General features: G+C 32.5%; 1 protein-coding gene across 1 annotated transcript; it reads left to right on the top strand.

Annotated features, from left to right (window-relative positions):
* The first annotated feature begins 4,873 nt into the window (after window positions 1-4,873).
* Window positions 4,874-5,392, top strand: LOC143591961 (uncharacterized). Its single transcript, XM_077072001.1, has one exon. It carries the CDS (start codon window positions 4,874-4,876, stop codon window positions 5,390-5,392), a length of 519 nt encoding a protein of 172 aa, XP_076928116.1.
* Window positions 5,393-20,632: the final 15,240 nt, after the last annotated feature.

The following is a 20,632-nucleotide window of genomic DNA, read 5'->3' as shown; positions in this document are numbered from 1 at the left end:
TTTGAGGAGTTCTTCAATTTTTCTCTTATGATGATCTACATTTGAATAGGTATTTATAGAGGGGTGGTGGAGAAAAAGCCTCAAGACATCAAACCTAAAAGCTGAACCAGAAAAGAAAAAAAACATCTTTAAATTAAATATAGTGATAATAAATTTCAGTTGGGGATGAGCGTGATACCAGTACCGTTGCCAAAAATACTGCCACCGAGAATTGCCAAAAATGGATACCAATACCGGTAATGAAAATGTTTGGTATGGTACCGGTACTGAAGGTAAAAAATCAGGTACCATATTGTATCGGTCCTGAAACCTCAAAAATGGGTATCAAAAGTACCCGATACCACCCTAATTCCTCGTGCAATTACTTTTTGAATAAATTTAAGGAAGCAAGTTGTAGAATAAGAGGTCGTTTTGTTGTATCTGAACCCCCTGATTATGACGAACCATATTTGAACATGTGAAAATAGGGTTTCTCTATAATATTTTGTTATTGAATCCAAAAATACTCCTTCTAGAACCGGACTGTCACTTTCTATAATATAATGTATCAAATGAGTTAATGATGGGTTAGGCTAAACGTACACATCTTGCTTACTTGTCATACCTTTTCGACTCCTCTCATGACTTTCACTTCATTTAACAATTTTATTTGACAACATGCTCCTCTCTAACAATTTTTTTTCATTTTATGGTTTCTCTTTAAAACATTAAATAATAGACTATAAAGCTTTTCCCCCCTCTCTTTCTATGTTTATTCTCCATGATCATAAAAATAATAATTTATTTATTATTATCAATGTCGATGCATTATTATATTTATAAAATTATATATATGTGTATATATATATGGAGATGGTTCATATGAAAAGTCAAGTTATAACGAGAAGTGTGAGAAATCAATCTGGACCATTGATATGTGTAATCAATGAATTAGAAAAGTTATGACAAACTTGTAACTATGAACATATTAATCTACCAAGATTTTAATGAAGAATGGTAGTTTGGCATTTGCCTTATAGACTTTCAAAGTGATACTCAAGTCATTAGTAACATTTATTTGTTATTATTACTAATTAATTGAAAGTTACCTAAAATTTTTTTAGTTCTTAATTTTCAACTGATATTATAAATCAACCTAATATTAAACAAATATATTTTTAATCAAATACTATAATATCTTCAATCATATTTTTTTCAAATGTGTTAAATATTATATATTGAATACACAGATTTATGTATTACAAATGTAGGTGGAATCACAAAAACGTATGTGAAAATTTTACAATTGTAGGTTATTAACATGATTTGTTATTTATTATATGCAGTTTAATATGAAAATAAAAAAATTATTTTGTACCGTGAAGGGTTTATATATATACTATGTGGTGGAATCACGAATTTGTAGGTGAAAATTTCACAAGTGTATGTTATTATCCTTATCCATTATTTATTATATGTCGTTTAAGTAATAAAAAATGTTTATTTTTTTACTATTTAGGCTCATATATGTACTGTGTATATGGTATTTTGAATTGGATGTGTCTAATTTTATCGTGTGTAGGCTCATTTATGTGTTGTGGTTCGCATATGTACTGTGTATCTAGTGCTTCGAATTGTGTATGTATAATTTTTATTGTGTGTAGGTTCATTCATGTAATGTGTAGATTCATATATGTATCGTGTAGGTGGTATTTCGAATGATGCATGTGTAATTTTGTCGTGTGTAGGTCCATTTGTGTACTACGTAGGTTCGTATATGTACTCTGTAGGTGGTATTTCGTATTGTATATGTGTAAGTTTATTCATGTGTAGGTTCATTTATATACTATATAATTTTATCGGTGCTATTGAATTTAACAACCATTATTTGGATATAGGTATGAAATTCAAATTACGAGAATAAAAATTTAATATGGATAAATCGAAAAAATAATCTAACAAAAAAAAGGAATTCAATATAGGTTGATTTACTATATATTAAAAAATATGAAAATAAATTAATTGTAACTTCTACTAAATTATTACCTACCAAATATGAAAAATTACACATTTTACTATAACACCCTTTTCATTAAATAAATGATAAAAGAAAAGAAAAAATGTGATTTGTTGGATTTGTTTCTCGCACTTCTCACAATAAGAAATACTTCTGAAATGAACCTAATCTTACTATTCTAATAAAATGATACTCTTTTTTGCCACGTGTTAAGCTCTCACCACTCTTCACCTTTTTTAACCCATATTCGTGAAATGGTATTTATTTCGGATCAACCCGCCCAAATAATGCTTTCGGATCCATATATTATTCAAGATCCATTTGTTTTCATTTAACACACCCCCTCCCCAATAACAAACCCTAGGCTACAGACTTGATTACTCGCTTCTTTCTCATTTCTCTAATTAAACATACGAGACCTAGATACCCAACGCTGCTATTAGTCGTTGCCTTCTCCCTTATCTGATTAAACCTATGAGATTGTTCATCCCCACCGTTGTTATCGTTCGTATCCACCGCTGCTATCGATTCAGACTGTTCATCATGATTATTTATTCTAGTCAATCTTTTTCTTACCAACGGAAATCCAAAGCATCTCCTGTTTTCCACTGTTGCTTCTTATTAGGTAATTTTACAATTCCCTACTTTAGAGCCATCAATTTGCATGGTTTATTAGGGTCAAAATAACAGTATTAGTAGGAAATAAAGAAATTCAATATTAAAACAAATGTCAAATTGATTAACAACTTTAATCACAAACCTGTTTGTAACATTTGCGGTTGGTTTTTAATTTCGTATTTATATTCTTGATATGTTGTTTGTATATTTAACTTAGATTTTATAATTTTATTATGTTTATGGTTTGACAAGTTTGATTTTTGATTATGTGGTTTTGTAGGTGTTGGGGTCATCATAAAATTTTATTTGAATAAGTGTATCAAAATGCAATGGACCTCTTTGGGATTGACTTATAGTGGAAAGTTTTATCGTTTTTTGGTGTTTGTAACAACTCGGTTTTTCCACGAATTAATTTGCACCTGCTATCCGACCCGTTTTATGTTCGGGAAATTTTAACACTGAAAAGTATCCCGTTTATCGAGTAATTATTATACAATTTATATTTGTTTATTATATTTATTTAATATATATTTAACTTTGGAAATTGTACATTTTTAGCCCAAAACTAAACTTTAATCCTTTATTGTTTCCACCTTCAATCTCCAAGGACTAATTTGTAAATTCTGCATATTATATTTATAACCCTTTTGGTCCCTGAACCCGTAACCCATGGTCCATACCCGTTTACCCGTAACCATGGCCCGTTTATCTTGCTTGAGCCACAGTTTTCGTCATAAACTAGGAATTGAATCATGTTTTTGATTATTGTTACCATTATCGGCTTAACCGACTTCGTTAATTAAGAAACAAGATCAAAACTGGACGCGTATTGATTTATTTAATAAACCGTTATGACCTAAGACCAATTATATAACTTAGGATTGATGATAATTCAATTGCTCGTGTCTGCACCTCTTATATAACCTAGCGACCTAAACCCTTAAACTTAATTGCATTAATTTTGGCCGTAACTCTCTGTTCGAATCTGGTTCTAGCCGACACGACGGGTTAGTCGTCCTCCTTGGTTCCATCATCATTCAAGGTAATTGAAATATACATACTGATCGTCTATCATCAATAATCATAAGCCCTAAATCAATTTAAACAAATGTTAAACAGATTGAGCGATTGCAGAATTGGTGTTCTTATTTCAAAATTGGGTTTTAATCAGTATTGTATAATTAATATTATAGTCATTCAATAACCAATTGACACCCTAGCACAGTTGGCTAGGGTGTGTGTGTTAAACTACTAAGCCGCTGTTATTTATAAAATATTATAATTAATTTTAAATATCAAATAAACGTTATTTATTTAAACCGACATCATTGAGTCGTCGTTTCTTGTCAATTAATCTCATTACAAGTTTTCATATATATATATATATATACAAACACACACTAGATTTTATCCCACGTATTACGGGGGTTGTTTTACATTATTCGTTTTTAATATTTATATATGCATATTTGGATTTTAATTTTATTTATTGTAAGAAAGTTAATAATTAATATACTTGAGGTTTGATGATAAAATGGTTTCACAAATAAATTATAAGTTATAATCCGGTTTAAAAGCCATCTGGGTTTGGTGATACCCATTACCCGTTTATTTTCTTTATTATAAAATTGTTTCTAAATTATAAATAATATCTTTTTTTAAATAAAATAGGATATTAATTTTTAGTATATTCCTATTTTATATGATTTTCATATCAAATATTTGATGAGATTATTTTTTAATATATTGAGATGTTATAACCCATTTAAAAGCTATCTGGGTTTGGTGAGACCTTTACCCGTGAATTCTGGTCAAATGCGTGAGAAGCCTTCATTTACAAATATGTCACATGTTTAAGAGCCTCAACTATTAGGTGATCAAAGATCAAATTTTGACTTTTTATTTAGTATTTTTACTTTTTTGCAGGCTTGGTTTGTTGGTTTTGTTGCTTGGTATTACTTTTATTACATATTGGTTGGAGGGCTGAGAACGTTCATTGGCGTTTCACAAATTAAGGAGAATTCAAACAGTGAAAGAAGTTGGAAAAATTAAAATGAATGTTAGGGTTATTGTATTTTACAATTTGATGCAAGTTTGTCAGGTATACGTTTTATGTTATCTTTATCATACCCTTTGACTATTTAGTTAACCAAGTGATTTTTATGGTAAAAATCCATATAGTAACCTATTATCTAGAATAATCTGCAATTTGGAGTGAATGCAATATCTTGATATTAACAATAAAACCTAAGGTTAACTATGGGCAGGCCATCATCTGATGTTGAAGAAACCAAATTATTTGTGAAATGGCTTTTAAATATTGGTGAAGGTAATGTTGGCGGTCCTAATGATGGTGTTGCAACAATAGATATACCTGGCGATCTACTTAGAAAAGATTCAGTTGATCCTATATTAAAACTTTTTGATTTTGTATATCCTGATATTCTACAAAATTACGAGAGCCAACATTACTATCAGGATAGAGCCATACTTGCACCAACAAACGAAATTGTTGATGAGATTAATGATAGTTTGCTCAAGTTTTTTCCAGGTGATGAAGTCGAGTACTTATGTTCAGATACCATGTGTAAATCAGAATCTATCAATGACACTGTTGATACAGCTTTATACTCGCCTGAACAGCTTAATGGTCTAAGAATATTCGGACCACCAAACCGCAAGCTTGTGCTAAAATTTGGTGTTCCCGTTATGCTCCTTAGAAACTTAACCATAAAGAAGGCTTATGTAACGGTATTCGACTATAAATTATATCTTTAGGCACTCGTGTAGTTGAAGCAAAAATTATTTCTGGAACTAACATTGGATATAGAGTTTTGATCCATAGATCATCACTGACTCCAACAGACAACAATATAGCGTATAAATTTCAAAGACGCGAGTTTTCGCTTGCAGTATGTTTCGCGATAACCATAAACAAAAGCCAAGGTCAATCATTATCTAGGGTTGGTTCGTACTTGAAAGAACCCATGTTCTCACATAGACAGCTATACGTCGCCTTGTCAAGATTTACAAGTAGGTGTGGGCTAAAGATTCTAATTCTTGATAAACAAGGTAATATGATCAATACAATCACAAATGTAGTGTACAAAGAAATTGTTTCTTATTTGTAAAATACTTGCGTAATGTTTCTTTGTAATTCCTGTAATTTTAATGTAAGTTCTAATTGCATAAATAATATATGATAATTGTGTTATTAATTGTATTTTGCTTAATGTTTAAATATTATAATTTTCATAAATTCCCCATATAATTCACGGGTCTCAAACTAGTCCTACACACACACACACACATATATATATATATATATATTTGTGTGACGTGTTTATTAAAAATAAAAAAAAATATTAATAATATACGTAAAATGATGATGATGATAATAATAATAATAATAATAATAATAATGAAAATAAATTAATAATAACAAATAGTTAATAATTTGATATATTTAGTGGAGAATATTAAGTGAAAATAGTGTTGGGGGACTTATATGCATGTAAATAATGTTAAGTGCATGTAGGTCCTTAAACAATTGATCTCACAACTATTCTTAGATCAATCCGTGTTGTTAACTATAACAGAAATCACTAACAACACTAGGGTAGCGTTTGGTATGCATGAATGACAGTAGGAATGGAATGATTCATTATGTGGGAATAAAAAAAGTGGTGTTTGGTTGCTCAATGGAATGGAATCATCCATTTCACATGGAATCTCATTCCATCAAAACCATTCATTCCCACCCCCCCCCCTTCTTTTTTTTCATTTCATTCCTCATTCACCATACTTTCTCAACAATACCATCACCTAACAACCACCAGTACCACCACTACCATCAGCACCACCATTAAACTCCGCTGACACCACCACCATCGCCATCGCCACCACCATTTTCATCATCGGAGCTGCCACCGTTAACATTGTAGAATTTTTTATTTATTTTTTTGGAAAGGGTGGTAAAAAGTATTTTGAGACAGGAGTGTTTTTATTATTTCTATTTCATTTATACAATTTTTTTGGATATCAAATAATAAAAATTAATAATTGATTTCATTTCTATAGGTTAACCAAATAAGACAAAGGAATGGTAATGATCCATTTCATTCCCTTGTCCATTTCATTCATTCTCCCATTTCATTCACCCTTCATTCCATTACCTCCAACCAAACATACCATAGGATCTAGGATCTTGAAATGTTTGATTATTTACTATAAATGGTAAGTAAAGAAGATAAGGTAAGAGAGAAAGTAGAGCTGGTAAAATGTTTTCAAAGTTGTAAGAGTTGGTATGGTGCATACATGCTTACACTATTTATAGTGCAAGCTTGCATCCATGCGTTATATTAAATGGCCCAATGGGCTTAGGTACAAAAAGACCTTAGCCCAAACGATACAAACTAAACGGAAACAAAAGATATTACATGTGATTATCGAGCTATCAAATTAGTTAATCTAAGTTCATTGTTATTCTTACAAAATATTTAGAGTAAACTGCAGTTTTCGTCCCTATGGTTTGTCCAAAACTGCGGATTTAGTCCAATAGTTTCAAATTTGTGATTTTCGTCCCTGTGGTTTCATTTCACTTGCAATTAAACCCGACCCCACTATCCCCGTTAAATCTGATTGTTAAACCCATCAGCGTGCCCCTTACATGAGGGGGCTTGCGAATTAGGGTTGGGGTTTATTTGCTTGAGAAAAAGGAGAAAATTGCCCCTCATATGAGGAGCACGATGATGGATTTAACGATCAGACTTAACGGGGTTAGTGGGGTCGGGTTTAATTGCTAGTGAAATGAAACCAAAGGAACAAAAATCGCAGATTTAAACCTATTGGACTAAAACTGCAGATTCGGACAAACCACAGGGACGAAAACCGCAGTTTACTCAAATATTTAATTGAACTTTGTGAGCGAATATTTTGATCAAAGCAATATTGTGGGCCGGTGCAAAAAAGATTCCATCTCATTAGAAAGAATTCAAATGCAACAAATATTGGGACAAAACGAATTTCGTTTAACAATGAGTAAAACACAGTGTACCTGTCCGTTAAATGTTTATTTATGTGCATGAGTTTATGGCAGGAATGATAGTGTCGTACATAATAATATAACCACACATGGCCACACTGCATAATTTCGTTAGATGCATATCCGCACAATGTAAAATAAAATAACCACATAAATATATCACAGGTTGCATATTTAGAAAAAATATAATAGTATTATACTCGTATTACAGAAGATAAACCTTTCGATTTCATAATATAAATCTTTAAAAAAACCTGGTGTTTTTATATATAAGTTATAATACTAGCTTGAGTCCCGTATATTATAAGTAGTTAATGAAATGTTATATTGTTTGATGATAATTTATCATTTAAAACAATCCATTGGTGATAATTATATTTGTCACGGGAGACAATGAAACAACAGATTGATGACAATTCATTCCAGGGCGGAGCCACATCGTGGCAATCGGGTTAAGCCGAACTTGTTCTTTTTTTAGTTTTATATATAACCTATAGTATCGAATTAACGAGCGAACCCAGTATAATTTTAAAAAAGAATTTCGAACCCATTAATTATGAAAATTATTTTTAGTTAAAAAAACTTTTAGTAATGAATAATTTTTTTTTATAAAATCTAAAAACTTTCAAAATTGCTAACTAACATTATAAATGGGCTAATAATAATCCATATATAGATTATAAAACAAGGTCCAAAATATTCATAGAATTACCCAGCAAACCCAACCGAATTAGCATTCTTAAACATAATACCTAGGTGAAAATTAAATAAAAGAACAAAAACAACAGTCATCGTCTCAGCAACCGATAAATTATGTCTCTATCAACCAAATGACCATCGCCCCATTGCCTCAAGGCTTCAATCATCACCTTATGCTGAACTTCAACCAGCCGACAACAACGACCGACCGACTTTTTCTTTGATTGCTTCAAGCATTCAAGGCCTCAATCGATCCAGACCTCACAACGAATCTTTCTTTGATTTTGCATGCTCAGATGAGTGACGGGTATGTATGATGTTTGCACTTGTTATACTGATAATGAGTTCTTTTTAAAAGTCGCGATTGAAGATTATGAATCATTTTCAAAACATAAAAATGTACAGGGAACAATTATAATATGTAATGTCTTTTTTTATAAACATAACTTTGTATTTTAATGAATGTTGACAACGTATGTTTGTTATTATAGTGATATTGCATTAATATTATCTCCCCGAATGATTGGACCCGATCATACTTATTTGGGCCGAAAACTTTGATGCTGGAGAAAAATCGAGCACAGAAAAACCCCAATTTCCTCACTACACCACTGATTCATTCAGTAATGTTGTGGGAGGGAACATACAAAACCAGATGGGACGAACATAATTACAAATCCTTAAGAGTGAAAATATCCTTAAGTATGCATATAATCCGTGTATAATTTAAAGAAGAATACGTACCGGAACATCCTCCATCAAGTACTTCGTAATATTTATCTAAGGAATTTTTACATATTTCCCTTTACTAAACACCTTAAATTACATATTTCTTTAATAAGAAAATTAATTAAATATTTCCCCTACTACTAACAAATTACTCATTTACCCTTATTTAATAAAAAACAAACAAGATTAAACCCAAATCATCAAATCATCAAATCATCTTCCTCACCAACTTCTGACAAATTCGATTCTCCGGCTAGTTTTCGATCACCTCAATAATTATAGAGTTAAACACATGTCATTCGCCTCCAACCAAAAAATGATTTGTAGATTCAAAAAGTTGCTTGAATCTTGAGCTTAGTTGTTTGGGTGGAGCTTCGCTTCATATCTGAAAAACTTGGTTATAGTGGTGGTGGTTGCCGGAGATGGGATCAAGTAAACCGGTAAAACAATATGGCGATGAACCGCGTTTGATGTATGGTAGTGGTGGGTTGTGTGTGTTGATTCGGAGTGTGGAAGAGAGTTTGAGATCGTAAATTTGTCGTAGGTTGTTAGCCAGGAGAAACATTATTAGTAATAAATTTGATGTTTCATGAACTGTGAATTGTAAGGTTGAAACGATGTGTTCAAAACCAAAAAAAGAGGAAGAAGAAAAGTGGTCACTGGCATGTAACTCGGTTTTGAAATATTTAATTATTTCGAAGTTTGTTTGATAAAATTCTTTTAATGCAATAGGAGAAGCCCACTTATTACAACCTTGTGTTTATTCCATTAACCAGAATATATTAACCTGTGTTTATTCAAAGTGATCATAGACATTTACATCTAATATCTATATTTTAATTGTTTTTTAAGTTTTTTTTAGAACGGTGACTTTCTTGTATTTAGGCTACCGCACTCTTCAAATTTAGAGAGCCCCGATGCCTCACTCTGGCCAGACTATGTTGTCTTAACCGGGCCCACGCTGGCTTCAGAGTTTGGCTTGGGCGTTCCGCCGGGAAACCATACCACCGAATGCCACTTGACAGCTGTTGTGCCACCACAAGAGTAGAACTCACTGGCGTAACACACGGTGGGACGAAAACCCGGGAGGGCTCAGGATTTGAACTGACAACCTTTGCACGAGGCCTAGCTCAAATCCATCATTGCTAATATTCACCCAGATATGACACAAGTGGGATTCGAACTTGAGTCTCCATTGAAGAACCCAAGCCTCCTACCACTAAGCCACAAGTGATGATATATATGTAATAAGTATATTTTAATAAGAGTAAATATGTAATTAACTTTCATATGTTAGAGATATATGTATTTAAAGATATATTGAAGAACTATGTAAATGTCCCGTTATCTAATAATACCTCTGCAAGAGTTAGCATCATACGAAATCAATATGGGCACTAATATGGACATAACTACCTGAATATAATGAGCAATGATACTGAAAATGAACAATAAAATAAAACAATAATAACAATAGTAAATCACGACCCCTACATGTTCTCCTTCATTGCTTTCTAAAACATAAAAAAACAAACCTGATGAGGCTCACTTTGAAGATTTAGTACACCAAATTGGGAAAAAAATGGTGAAATTCTCAAAATAGTCATTTTTAGAGAGAAAGCCAAAAATAGCCCTTTTTTCCTCGAAATTTTTTAGAATTTAGACTGTCAAAACGCATTGAGAAAAGATAAAAATAAAGAGGGAGCAGGCCAAATTTCGAAAGAAAGTTAGGGAGGAGAAGAGATTTGGGGAAATAATGAAGGTAAAGTCAAATTTTTTTTTGAAATCTTCGAGCAAAAAGTTCAAATTTTTTCAAAACTTTTTTTCTCAAAATACCATCTTGAGAGACTGTTTTTTTATGTTTCCTACATTTTCCGTTCATGTTTTCAAATTATAGGAAAAAGAGATTTTCAACTCTTGTCTCTCAAGATGAGATTCTACCACCACCACCCATCGTTCACCTTCTACCACCACCGTTCGCCACCCCCACCACCCACCCACCGTCCGCCACCACCATCAGTCACCACCCACCACCATCTTCTCCATCATCTTTATCTTCATCTTCATCATCATCATCATCATCATCATCTTTTTCATCTTCACCTTCTTCATCTTCAGTTTCATCTTTATTTTCATCTTTATCGTCGGTGGTAGACGGTGGTGGTGGAGGACGATGGGTGGTGGTGACGGGTGGTGATGGCGGACGGTGATGGGTGGTGGGGGTGGATGGTGGTGGTGGTGGCGGTAGTGGTGGTGGTAGAAGGCGAACGGTGGGTGGTGGTAGAATCTCGTCTCTCAAGACGAGATTTGAAAATCTCTTTTTCCTATAATTTGAAAATATGGACGGAAAATGTAGGAAACATAAAAAAACAGTCTCTCAAGACGGTATTTTGAGAAAAAAAATGTTTTGGAAAAATTTGAACTTTTGCTCCAATATTTCAAAAAAAAAAATTGGACTTTACTTTCATTATTTCCCAAATCTCGTCTCCTCCCTAACTTTCCTTCAAAATTTGACATGCTCCCTCTTTATTTTTATCTTTTCCCATTATGTCTTGACAGTCCAAATTCTAAAAAATTTTAAGAAAAAAATGGCTATTTTGAACTTTCTCTCTATAAAAAAGGCTATTTTAAGAATTTTCCAAAAAATAAAAGAAAAAAACAGGATCAAATTCAGTATGAGTTAGTATCCATGGCTTCCTAAAGTAACTTAAATAGGACCCAGTGAGGATATTTTAAACCTGCGACGTCTATCATAATGATATGTCCCTAGGCGAAAACGATAACTAGACCGTACTCGTCTGCATTAGAATAAAAACTAAATCACATTGTCACTATTTTCCAAAGGGCCCTGGTTAGGGACACTAAACACCCCCTATTCACCCTGTATAGGGCTATATGGGAGGCTATACGCCTCGTATAGGGCTATACGCAATGACGGATCTTTATACGGGCCGAACCGGGTCGCGGCCCTATCACGTTTTTCGCTCGGTAGTGTCTTTTTTTCGAAAAAAAATCAAGAAAATATATATATATGTGTTGAGTCCGGCCCATCCATATTATTTGAGTCCGGGTCACGTTTGAATTTTTATAAATGTAAAGTTTGTTTAAAGCCAAATATCAGAAATCGTTTACGAAATAAGCATAAAGATAAAGAAAGGAAGGCTAAGAAATAAAACTCTATACGACCAACCCTAAACCCAAATTAACTTTACAAAAAAACTAAACATCAAGCCCAAAATCCAACCATAACATATGATTGATGCTTGAACACAACAACAAATGGAGGTTCCATTGTGCGATGGTCTGAATTACTGACTTATGAGGTTCGGCACAGTAGTCAAAACAGAAGTTGAGAAGCAAGTAAGTGAATTGATGAAATCGTTTGGATGTGAAATCGAATGATTGATTAGGCACTGTCGTTGTCTGCTGAGGCCTGAGGTTAAGAACTGGCTCGCGTGGGAGTGAAATCGATTAATCGAAACAGTCAACAGAAGCAAGCAGAGACCAGGTTCGGTAATTCGTATTTCACCATTTTGTATGTCTTTCAATTTAGTATAATAGGGTTTGGAATTATTGTTTGACCCGACCCGAACAGAATCGTCTACCCGATACTTAGAAGTAGGAAAAAAAATATTTTATTGTCGTGACTTTCGGCCCATCCATACTAAATGCTCAAGATCTGTCACTGGCTATACGGAGTGCTATATACCCTTTTATACATACTGTATAAGGTTATACGGACATATAGAAAGTTTTTTTAGCAAAACCTCCGGTGCCTCTGGAAAATCCCTTTCCAAAATACCATTTATACCCCTCTATCGTAGCAAACTCAGTTCTGCACGTACTTTTGACCCTTAAGTTTATTTCCAAAACTTTATTATTTAAATAGGAAAGAATGCAAAAAGTAAGGTTGTTTCAAGAGTCAAAATGATCACACCCACAAGGCAAAAAGGTAAAAAGAACCAGCACCATTTCCAAAGCTTTTCACTTTTCAAGAACCTTCACATTGATTAGAGTAACAACCACATATTTTTTTATGCAATCGTCACGCAATCATGCAGCTAGCCCGTGAGTAAGCGAAACCGGTGTTTTAGAAAGCGGTTTAAACTGGCCGGTTCAACCGGTTGAACCGGATTTCGGCGAGCAACCCGGTATTTTGTACCCGGTATATTTGCGCAATTTTATGGAATATCAAACCGGCTGGTTTTCATAAAAAACCGGTTTAAAAGTCTACCAAATTTTTTATGTTTCAGCCCCATTTTTATTGTATATGTTGCATATTTCATTTAATTTTTGTATATTATGATTATAGGTAACTAAAACTTCATATTTTTTATTGTTGGAAATGAAAGTACTTGTACTCTTGTTGATGAGGATGGCGATAAGAGTGAATTTAATCTTTTAAGCAATCGTAAACTCGATGCATGCAACACTCTGATGACATAAATCTATTGTGCACATTTATTTTAATAGAACTTTATTTGAGCAATACGAACAATAAACTTTAAATCGACGGGAATGCTTTATTAATGATAATAAATAAATAGTATTACATCGAAACGACCCTACAGTTCGGGTTATGAATACAAATACGAATGCAAATAAAAATCGACGAATGTAAAATACATTAAACGAAACTTGAGTTATATATAAATATGTGTGTGTATATATATATGTGTGTATATATATATATATATAACTTTATAAACAAAATCAAAAATTTTAAAATTGGTCTGATTTTCGGGTTTAAAAAGTAACGAATGTTACAGTGGCGGACGATGGGTGGTGGTGGTGGAGGGTAATGGTGGGTGATGGTGGTGGCGGACGGTGGGTGGTGGTTGTGGCCAATGGTGGGTGATAGTGATGATAGACGGTGGTGGTGGTGGTGGACGGTGGGTGGTGGTGGTGGACGATGGTGGTGGGTGGTGGTGGCAGACGGTGGGTGGTGGGGGCGGTGATGTACATTGGGTATTGGTAGGATGTTAAGAAGGGTAAAGAAGTGTGAAGAGGGTGAATATTAGTTTATTTTTTTAAGATCATAAAAGCATTTTTCAGAATTTTTTTTTCAACAAACCGTCTTCAGAGGCTTATGTCTGCGCGTCCGCAAACATAAGCTTATTGCAGATCTTTTAGTTAAAAACAAACAAAACCTTACTGTTGTGTTGATGGTTGGTCATCAGCGCTAACAATTTTTTATTGATGGCATAGTTGATCAAGTAGTTAATAAGGACTACTAATGGACAAATTTCTACAATCTTTCCATCAACCATCCATACTATAAGCCATTTTATTGATGGCATAGTTGATCAAGTAGTTAATAAGGACTACTAATGGACAAATTTCTACAATCTTTCCATCAACCATCCATACTATAAGCCATTTCTAGAAGCATTTTGCTCTTCACTTGATGTGGGTGACACTTGTTAAATGAGTCCTAGTCAGATCATGCGTAGTAGTGATTAAACACAACTGAATGTTTTCTTACACGTGGCATCCCAGTCAGTAATGACTAGTGTTGCAAAAAGTAATGTGTTATTAAAATGCCTCTTTAAATCATTACACAATTACTATTTTTAAATTTTTTATTATAAATTAAACGACAAAAACTTATGATTGGCCCAACCCTCCCTCCACCGCCGTTGTATATACAACAAACCAACCCAAAACTAATCTCACAACTAAGCGGTGTAGTGGGTTCCTTGTTTTAGGCTAGTTTTCCCCTCCACAACATGATCACTACGCGTGGTCTTAGAGGCTCAACCCCAAAACCCACCAAGGGTGTTTTCTTCTTGAATCCTGATTTCTGGTGGTGTCAAAAATCAAGATAATATTAAACAACGTGAACTCCATACCTTCTAACCTTGTTGAAGTTTATTTAGATTTTACTTCACACTTTAGTAAATCCTAACCAAATAAAAATGGTTTGATAACACTAAAATCACTTATATTTATAGTGTTCATGATGGATGCGAAATTACGTTACTGTGTGAACTGTTGCTTAAGAAGTAGTTATAAAAAATGCAACAAAGTTGTTCAACCATGAATTGAACGAGTCAAGCCTTTTAACTTATTTATCGAAGATCAAGACTGGTTGGCAGGTCATGCAATTATTTGAGCAACATTGACGTGAGGTTCCACTTGTTCAGAAATCAATATAGGGCAATTAATTTATTATATAAAATAAGGTTATTAAATATTTATCCAAGTTATAGTTAATAAATATCAAAACGCATATATGAAATAAACATGTCATAATATTATTTATAGATATGAAAGCTTTTATACGTACTGAGTTGTACATTTACAAAACATATATCTAAAATGAAGCATGCTTGTGGATTTGCCGCTACAACATTAGAAGAGGTAACATGCGAAAGTTTTCAAAAGAGGGTGTGACGCTGTTTGTTGTATGTTTGCGTGCATGCCGTTTCATTATAAACGTTTTGGATGGCTTATGATTTCCAAGAGTAACTGTCAATAGCAATTCTTATTCAAGTTGTATCAACGTATTTTACCACAAGCCTATTTTGTGTTGTGACGTAATGACGTTATTCACGTAATTACCAAATTGTCATCGTGTCTTCTATTTCACTCGTTTTGTACGTTTCGATCAAATTTCACTAAAAAATGATTTCTTTTGCTACGAACATTTCCAACAATTTTCCCACAGTTCATAATTTGCAAGAAGTTTTCCACAAATTTTTTGACAATAAATAAAAACAAAAATAACCTTAAAATTTTACTCAACTTTCCGAGAACATATAACCTAACCTATATAATAAAGGAATCAATTTTTTGCTATGTGTCAATCTAATATACTCTCATTTCTATTTTTTCCCGCCCAAAGTGTCTATCTAATATACTCTCATTTCTATTTTTTCCCGCCCAAAATATGAGGATAATTTTGTTACAATATTATTCTTTTATTTATATTTTTTTATATATCCTTTTACAATAAAAAATATTTAGATATTTTTGAATTTGCAATTTTAGGTTGTTTATGTAATATTTAATTTTATTTCTTTATTTTAATATAAAAATTATTAAGACCCGTGTAATACACGGGTTTCTAATCTAGTAATACATAAAAAAGTGTTGCCGCAATTTCGTCACAGGTGTAAAACCTTCCCCGACAAATTACCGACTACTATTTTATTCATCTATTAGTTATAAACCCGCATAATAAAAAATGAAAATATAAATAAACAAACACAATTTTATGACAAACTTGTCACAATGCTTGCAGATATTGCTAAAAGTTTGCGACAGTTCTGTATTATTTATTGATTCTAAAAACTAATATATGAAAAAAAAAAAAAAAAAAAGCAAAACTGTCGCAAAGCTTGCCAGTAACTAAATTAACGACAGCTTTTTTCACACTAACCTAGTGTGTCGGAATATTGTGGCATGGGCTATTTGCCACAAAAACGGTTGTCGCAAAATAAGTTTTTTTTGTAGTTATACTTGTATTTGAACCAAATTCTTACTCTCTCTTTGCCACAGTTTAACAGAATCAACTTTCCATTTATAAAGATTTTCGAGAAAAATAATACGATAAAAAACAATTTTATTCATAACTAGCGCTGTTAATTTCCAATATGATTTATTTACGTAATTGCATGCTAATTGCTTATATTTTAGATATTATTATAGTTTAAAAACTGTTTATATATAAATATTAGTTGTAATTTAAAAGTTGTTTTTTTATTAGGTAACGCACAACCGGATCGTGTTTTGAGTTTCACAATAAAATCTCATCAAAATTCTGCAAAAACCAACGTATCGTAAAAATAATTCATTTAACGGAAAGTGGAGGGAGATGAGTTCATGAGTAGAAAATTATCGTGGTTAATTTAACGGTTTTTGTGTCAACTCCCTCCGCAAAGAGTGGTAGTAGCGACGTTGATGTTCACAAGTTGGCTAATGAGTAATATCTTGTAATCATCATCATCATCATCGTACTCAGTATATCCCACCAATAGCAATGCTATGGTAAGGTCTGAGGAGGGTAAGATGTAGACAGCCTTACCTCTATCCCATAGGGATAGAGAGGCTGCTTCCGGTGAGACCCCCGGCTCGATAGTAGTTTTGCATCAAGCCTTGGACATAAGGCACATAGCACTCAATCATCAGGGACACCGGATGATTGGTGCATGTGCCCTTGTCTTTCGGCTATCAACGCCACCACATGATGCCTGATTAACCTTCCGCCACCTTTAACGTTATTTTCACGAGATTGGTAAAATAACGTCAAAATTAGTGCAATTTTACTTTTGCCCACCCGAGGGTTCACACATATATACTTTATATGCGCGCACCGCAAGCAGGGCGTGAGTAATATCTTGTAAAACATAAGCAAATCTTTCCCTACCCCCAGTTACCTGGGAAATTGATCGAGTTTGTCCAAAGTGGTTTCTAGTGCCGAATGATGTGCCCCAATTATACATATTTTTATATAAATATTTCATACACTTTTAATTAGCATTGGCCTTTAAAATTGTTTTTTCTTTTAATTTAAATCATACTCATTCATAGAATCATAGTTGATATTTAAAGTTTAAAGGTTTTAAAAATAGACAAGAACACACGAAAAAGTCGATTGAACAATAATAACTATTTAAAACTTAATGATGATTAGAATGGATTATTCTTTTCTGTTTTAAGTCAACAAATTGTGAGAGGGCTAATTATGTTATTTAATTCGTTGACTAATTGATTAAATGTTTAACAAATTGTTCAGTATAAAGGACTGTGATACATATTCTTGTTTACGTGGACTTAGATCTTAATCATGTGGACTGTGATACATATTCTTCTTCAATATGAAGGAAAAGAATAAAAAGCAGGCATTGAGAGTTTTGGTGTCGACAAAAGGAATTAAAAGAGAAAAAAAAAGGAGAAGACCAAGCACCCAAAGAATCTGGTCAACAAAAGTCTGTACGGGAAGAAAAAGATAAGCAAGCTCGTACGTATATCTGTAAACGAACCGAATGTTTAGTAAACTATGCGTGAATTATTTGACAGGAAGTTCGTTTATGTTCGTTTATTTAATAAACGAAAAACACAAACAAAAATTTTGTGTTCATTTAATTAAACTAACGAGCATGAACACATGTTTCGTTCGTTCATTTATGCTCGTGAACGTTTGTTTATGTTTGTTTATGTCCATTTATTTATGTTCGTTTATGTTCATTTACATATTAAAAGAATATAATTAAATATTATCCGGATAAGTTATCTACTCAATAGTGTTTTTTTCATTTACATTTGTTCATATCTGTTCATTTATCTTTATTCAAATATGTTCATTTATGATATTTTATATTTGTGAACTGTTCGTTTCGATTTTAAATAAACGAACATAGATGAACACAAACATGTTCGTTTAAAGTTAAATGAACGAACACAAACACGCCATTGTTCGCGTTCGTTCGGTTCGTTTACAGGCATAGAAGCTAGTAAACACTAGAATTGATTTAAGATACCATACACAAAGGTCTATTAATTTAAGCTAACATGCTAATATATAGCTGAATAATTTTTCTTTTTCAATGAATCGAAATATATATTTTATCTATTTATCGTTCTTGAATATATATAGCTAAACTTGTTGAACTATCTAGGTAAGGATGAATAGCGATCAACCATCTTTCCGGAACCGATCTCGAAAAAATTATCAAAAAATTGTTTCCTAACTATCTATTTTTTTTCTTTTAGTTTAATGTAGTCGTTTAAATAATTTATGCACTTATTTTTTTAGTTTATTATTTATATTTTTTGTAATGAATGTAATCGTTTTCAATGTTTGTAGTGTATATATTTTATTTTAGAAATATTATATGTTTTAATTTATTTATAATTTATAAATATATATTAAATAAATTATATTAATGAAAAAAAAAACGAAAAATATAGTATAACATAGGTTAAATAGGTGGGTTGAATGGTGAAGTAAAAGATGAATTAACATTAAGAATAATAATAAATGAAACTCGAGAGCGCTAAACGAAAAACACACAAATAAAACTCCATGAGAGATAAGAATCATATTACTTGATCAAAATGCAAAGGATAAAGGTAATGGATGACTTGAGAAGAAGATGAAAAAAGATTATATGGCATAAAAGAGTAGCTTTAAATAACAAACTAAACAAAAAAAACAAAACCAAAGTACAAATGTACAATAACAAACTGTGAAATGCAACATACTTGTAACTAGGTGAATTCTGTGTCTTTTAATAAAAAATTACATTAAAAATCATCGTATTTTTTATATTTTTCATTTCTATTTTGGTATAATGGTAAGGTGTTTCAGGTTTGAAATTGGAGATCATATGTTCAATCCCTATAGTGTATATTATTTTTAGTTGTTCAAAAAAATTAAATAATATTTTTTTATACATTTAGCAGTATATTCCCTCTCGTTCATCTATAACCACTTTCAAAAAGTATTAAAAAATTATAAAACATTAAAGTAACTTTTCAAATATACATAAATGCCGTTACCATTTCTCTGTCCTTCATTTACATCACTCTAAACTACTCTTTGCGTTATAAAACTCCACCCACAAAAAATTAATGCTGGCTTAGAATTAAATGAAGATTAATATCCACGTTAAAGAAAAAGGTTGAACTTGCAGTGTTTGGGCTGAGAACTAATTCGAATTCAGGCCCACAGTAAAGGGTTGTTTGGGCTGTCGGTTGGATACTTGGATAAAAAGAGAATAATAGCCCTTTTTGGGAGTAGTTTATGCAACAAGACACCGACACGTAGGGCTGCTTACAAACCGAGCCGAATCAAACACAAGCTTCTTCTTATTTGATTTCGTTTGAAACCGAGTTGAACCGACTGGTTTGAATTTAATGAAACGAGCGATATGTTTATTCTTGAACTTAGTTTGATTTGAAACCGAGCGGCTTGGTTTCATATAAAATTTTCAACTTTAGATTTCTAAAACTCCAAAATGTCATTAATTCAAGACTTCCAACTCTAAAATGTATATACTCAAAGTAAACAAGAAAACATACATAATAACTTCAACAAAGATGTCTGTTCGATATTTCCTACTAGCAACTGAACAAACAGTTCGTGTACATATCAAGCGTGACGAGAACCGGGTAATTAATTTTGGCACCAATTCGGTACCTATAGGATCAGTACGTTTGAGTACCAGTAACACTTTTGAAGCTTGCTGACTAGGGTTGGAAGCTAACTTGTAGGTGCCAAAGAAGAATGAGAGAAGCCCGAAAAAGAGCTCATCCTAGTTTGCTTTATGTTATTTAAGCGACCAATGTGAAGCATAGATATACATTCATCCATAATCAAGAACTCATCTATCACCTAGTTTCTTAATAACAATCCACTATAATTAATGTTCACCTCAGGCAGGAATGAAGGTAAAAAACAAAAGCCAATATGAATTTATTCTTTTGATCAATAACCTTCATAATTGTTGGTCTACGTACAAATAATGGGTGTTTGCTTGTTTGTTTGTTTGTATAATAATCCATCCTCAGGGTTAGAACACTATCCATACCTTTCCCAC

Source organism: Bidens hawaiensis, unplaced genomic scaffold (assembly GCF_021521415.1).
Source record: "Bidens hawaiensis isolate Kalapana, Puna unplaced genomic scaffold, B.hawaiensis_p1.1 tig00040207_1, whole genome shotgun sequence".
In the NCBI taxonomy this organism is placed as follows: domain Eukaryota; kingdom Viridiplantae; phylum Streptophyta; class Magnoliopsida; order Asterales; family Asteraceae; genus Bidens; species Bidens hawaiensis.
This window is presented reverse-complemented; position numbering and strand designations above follow the sequence as displayed.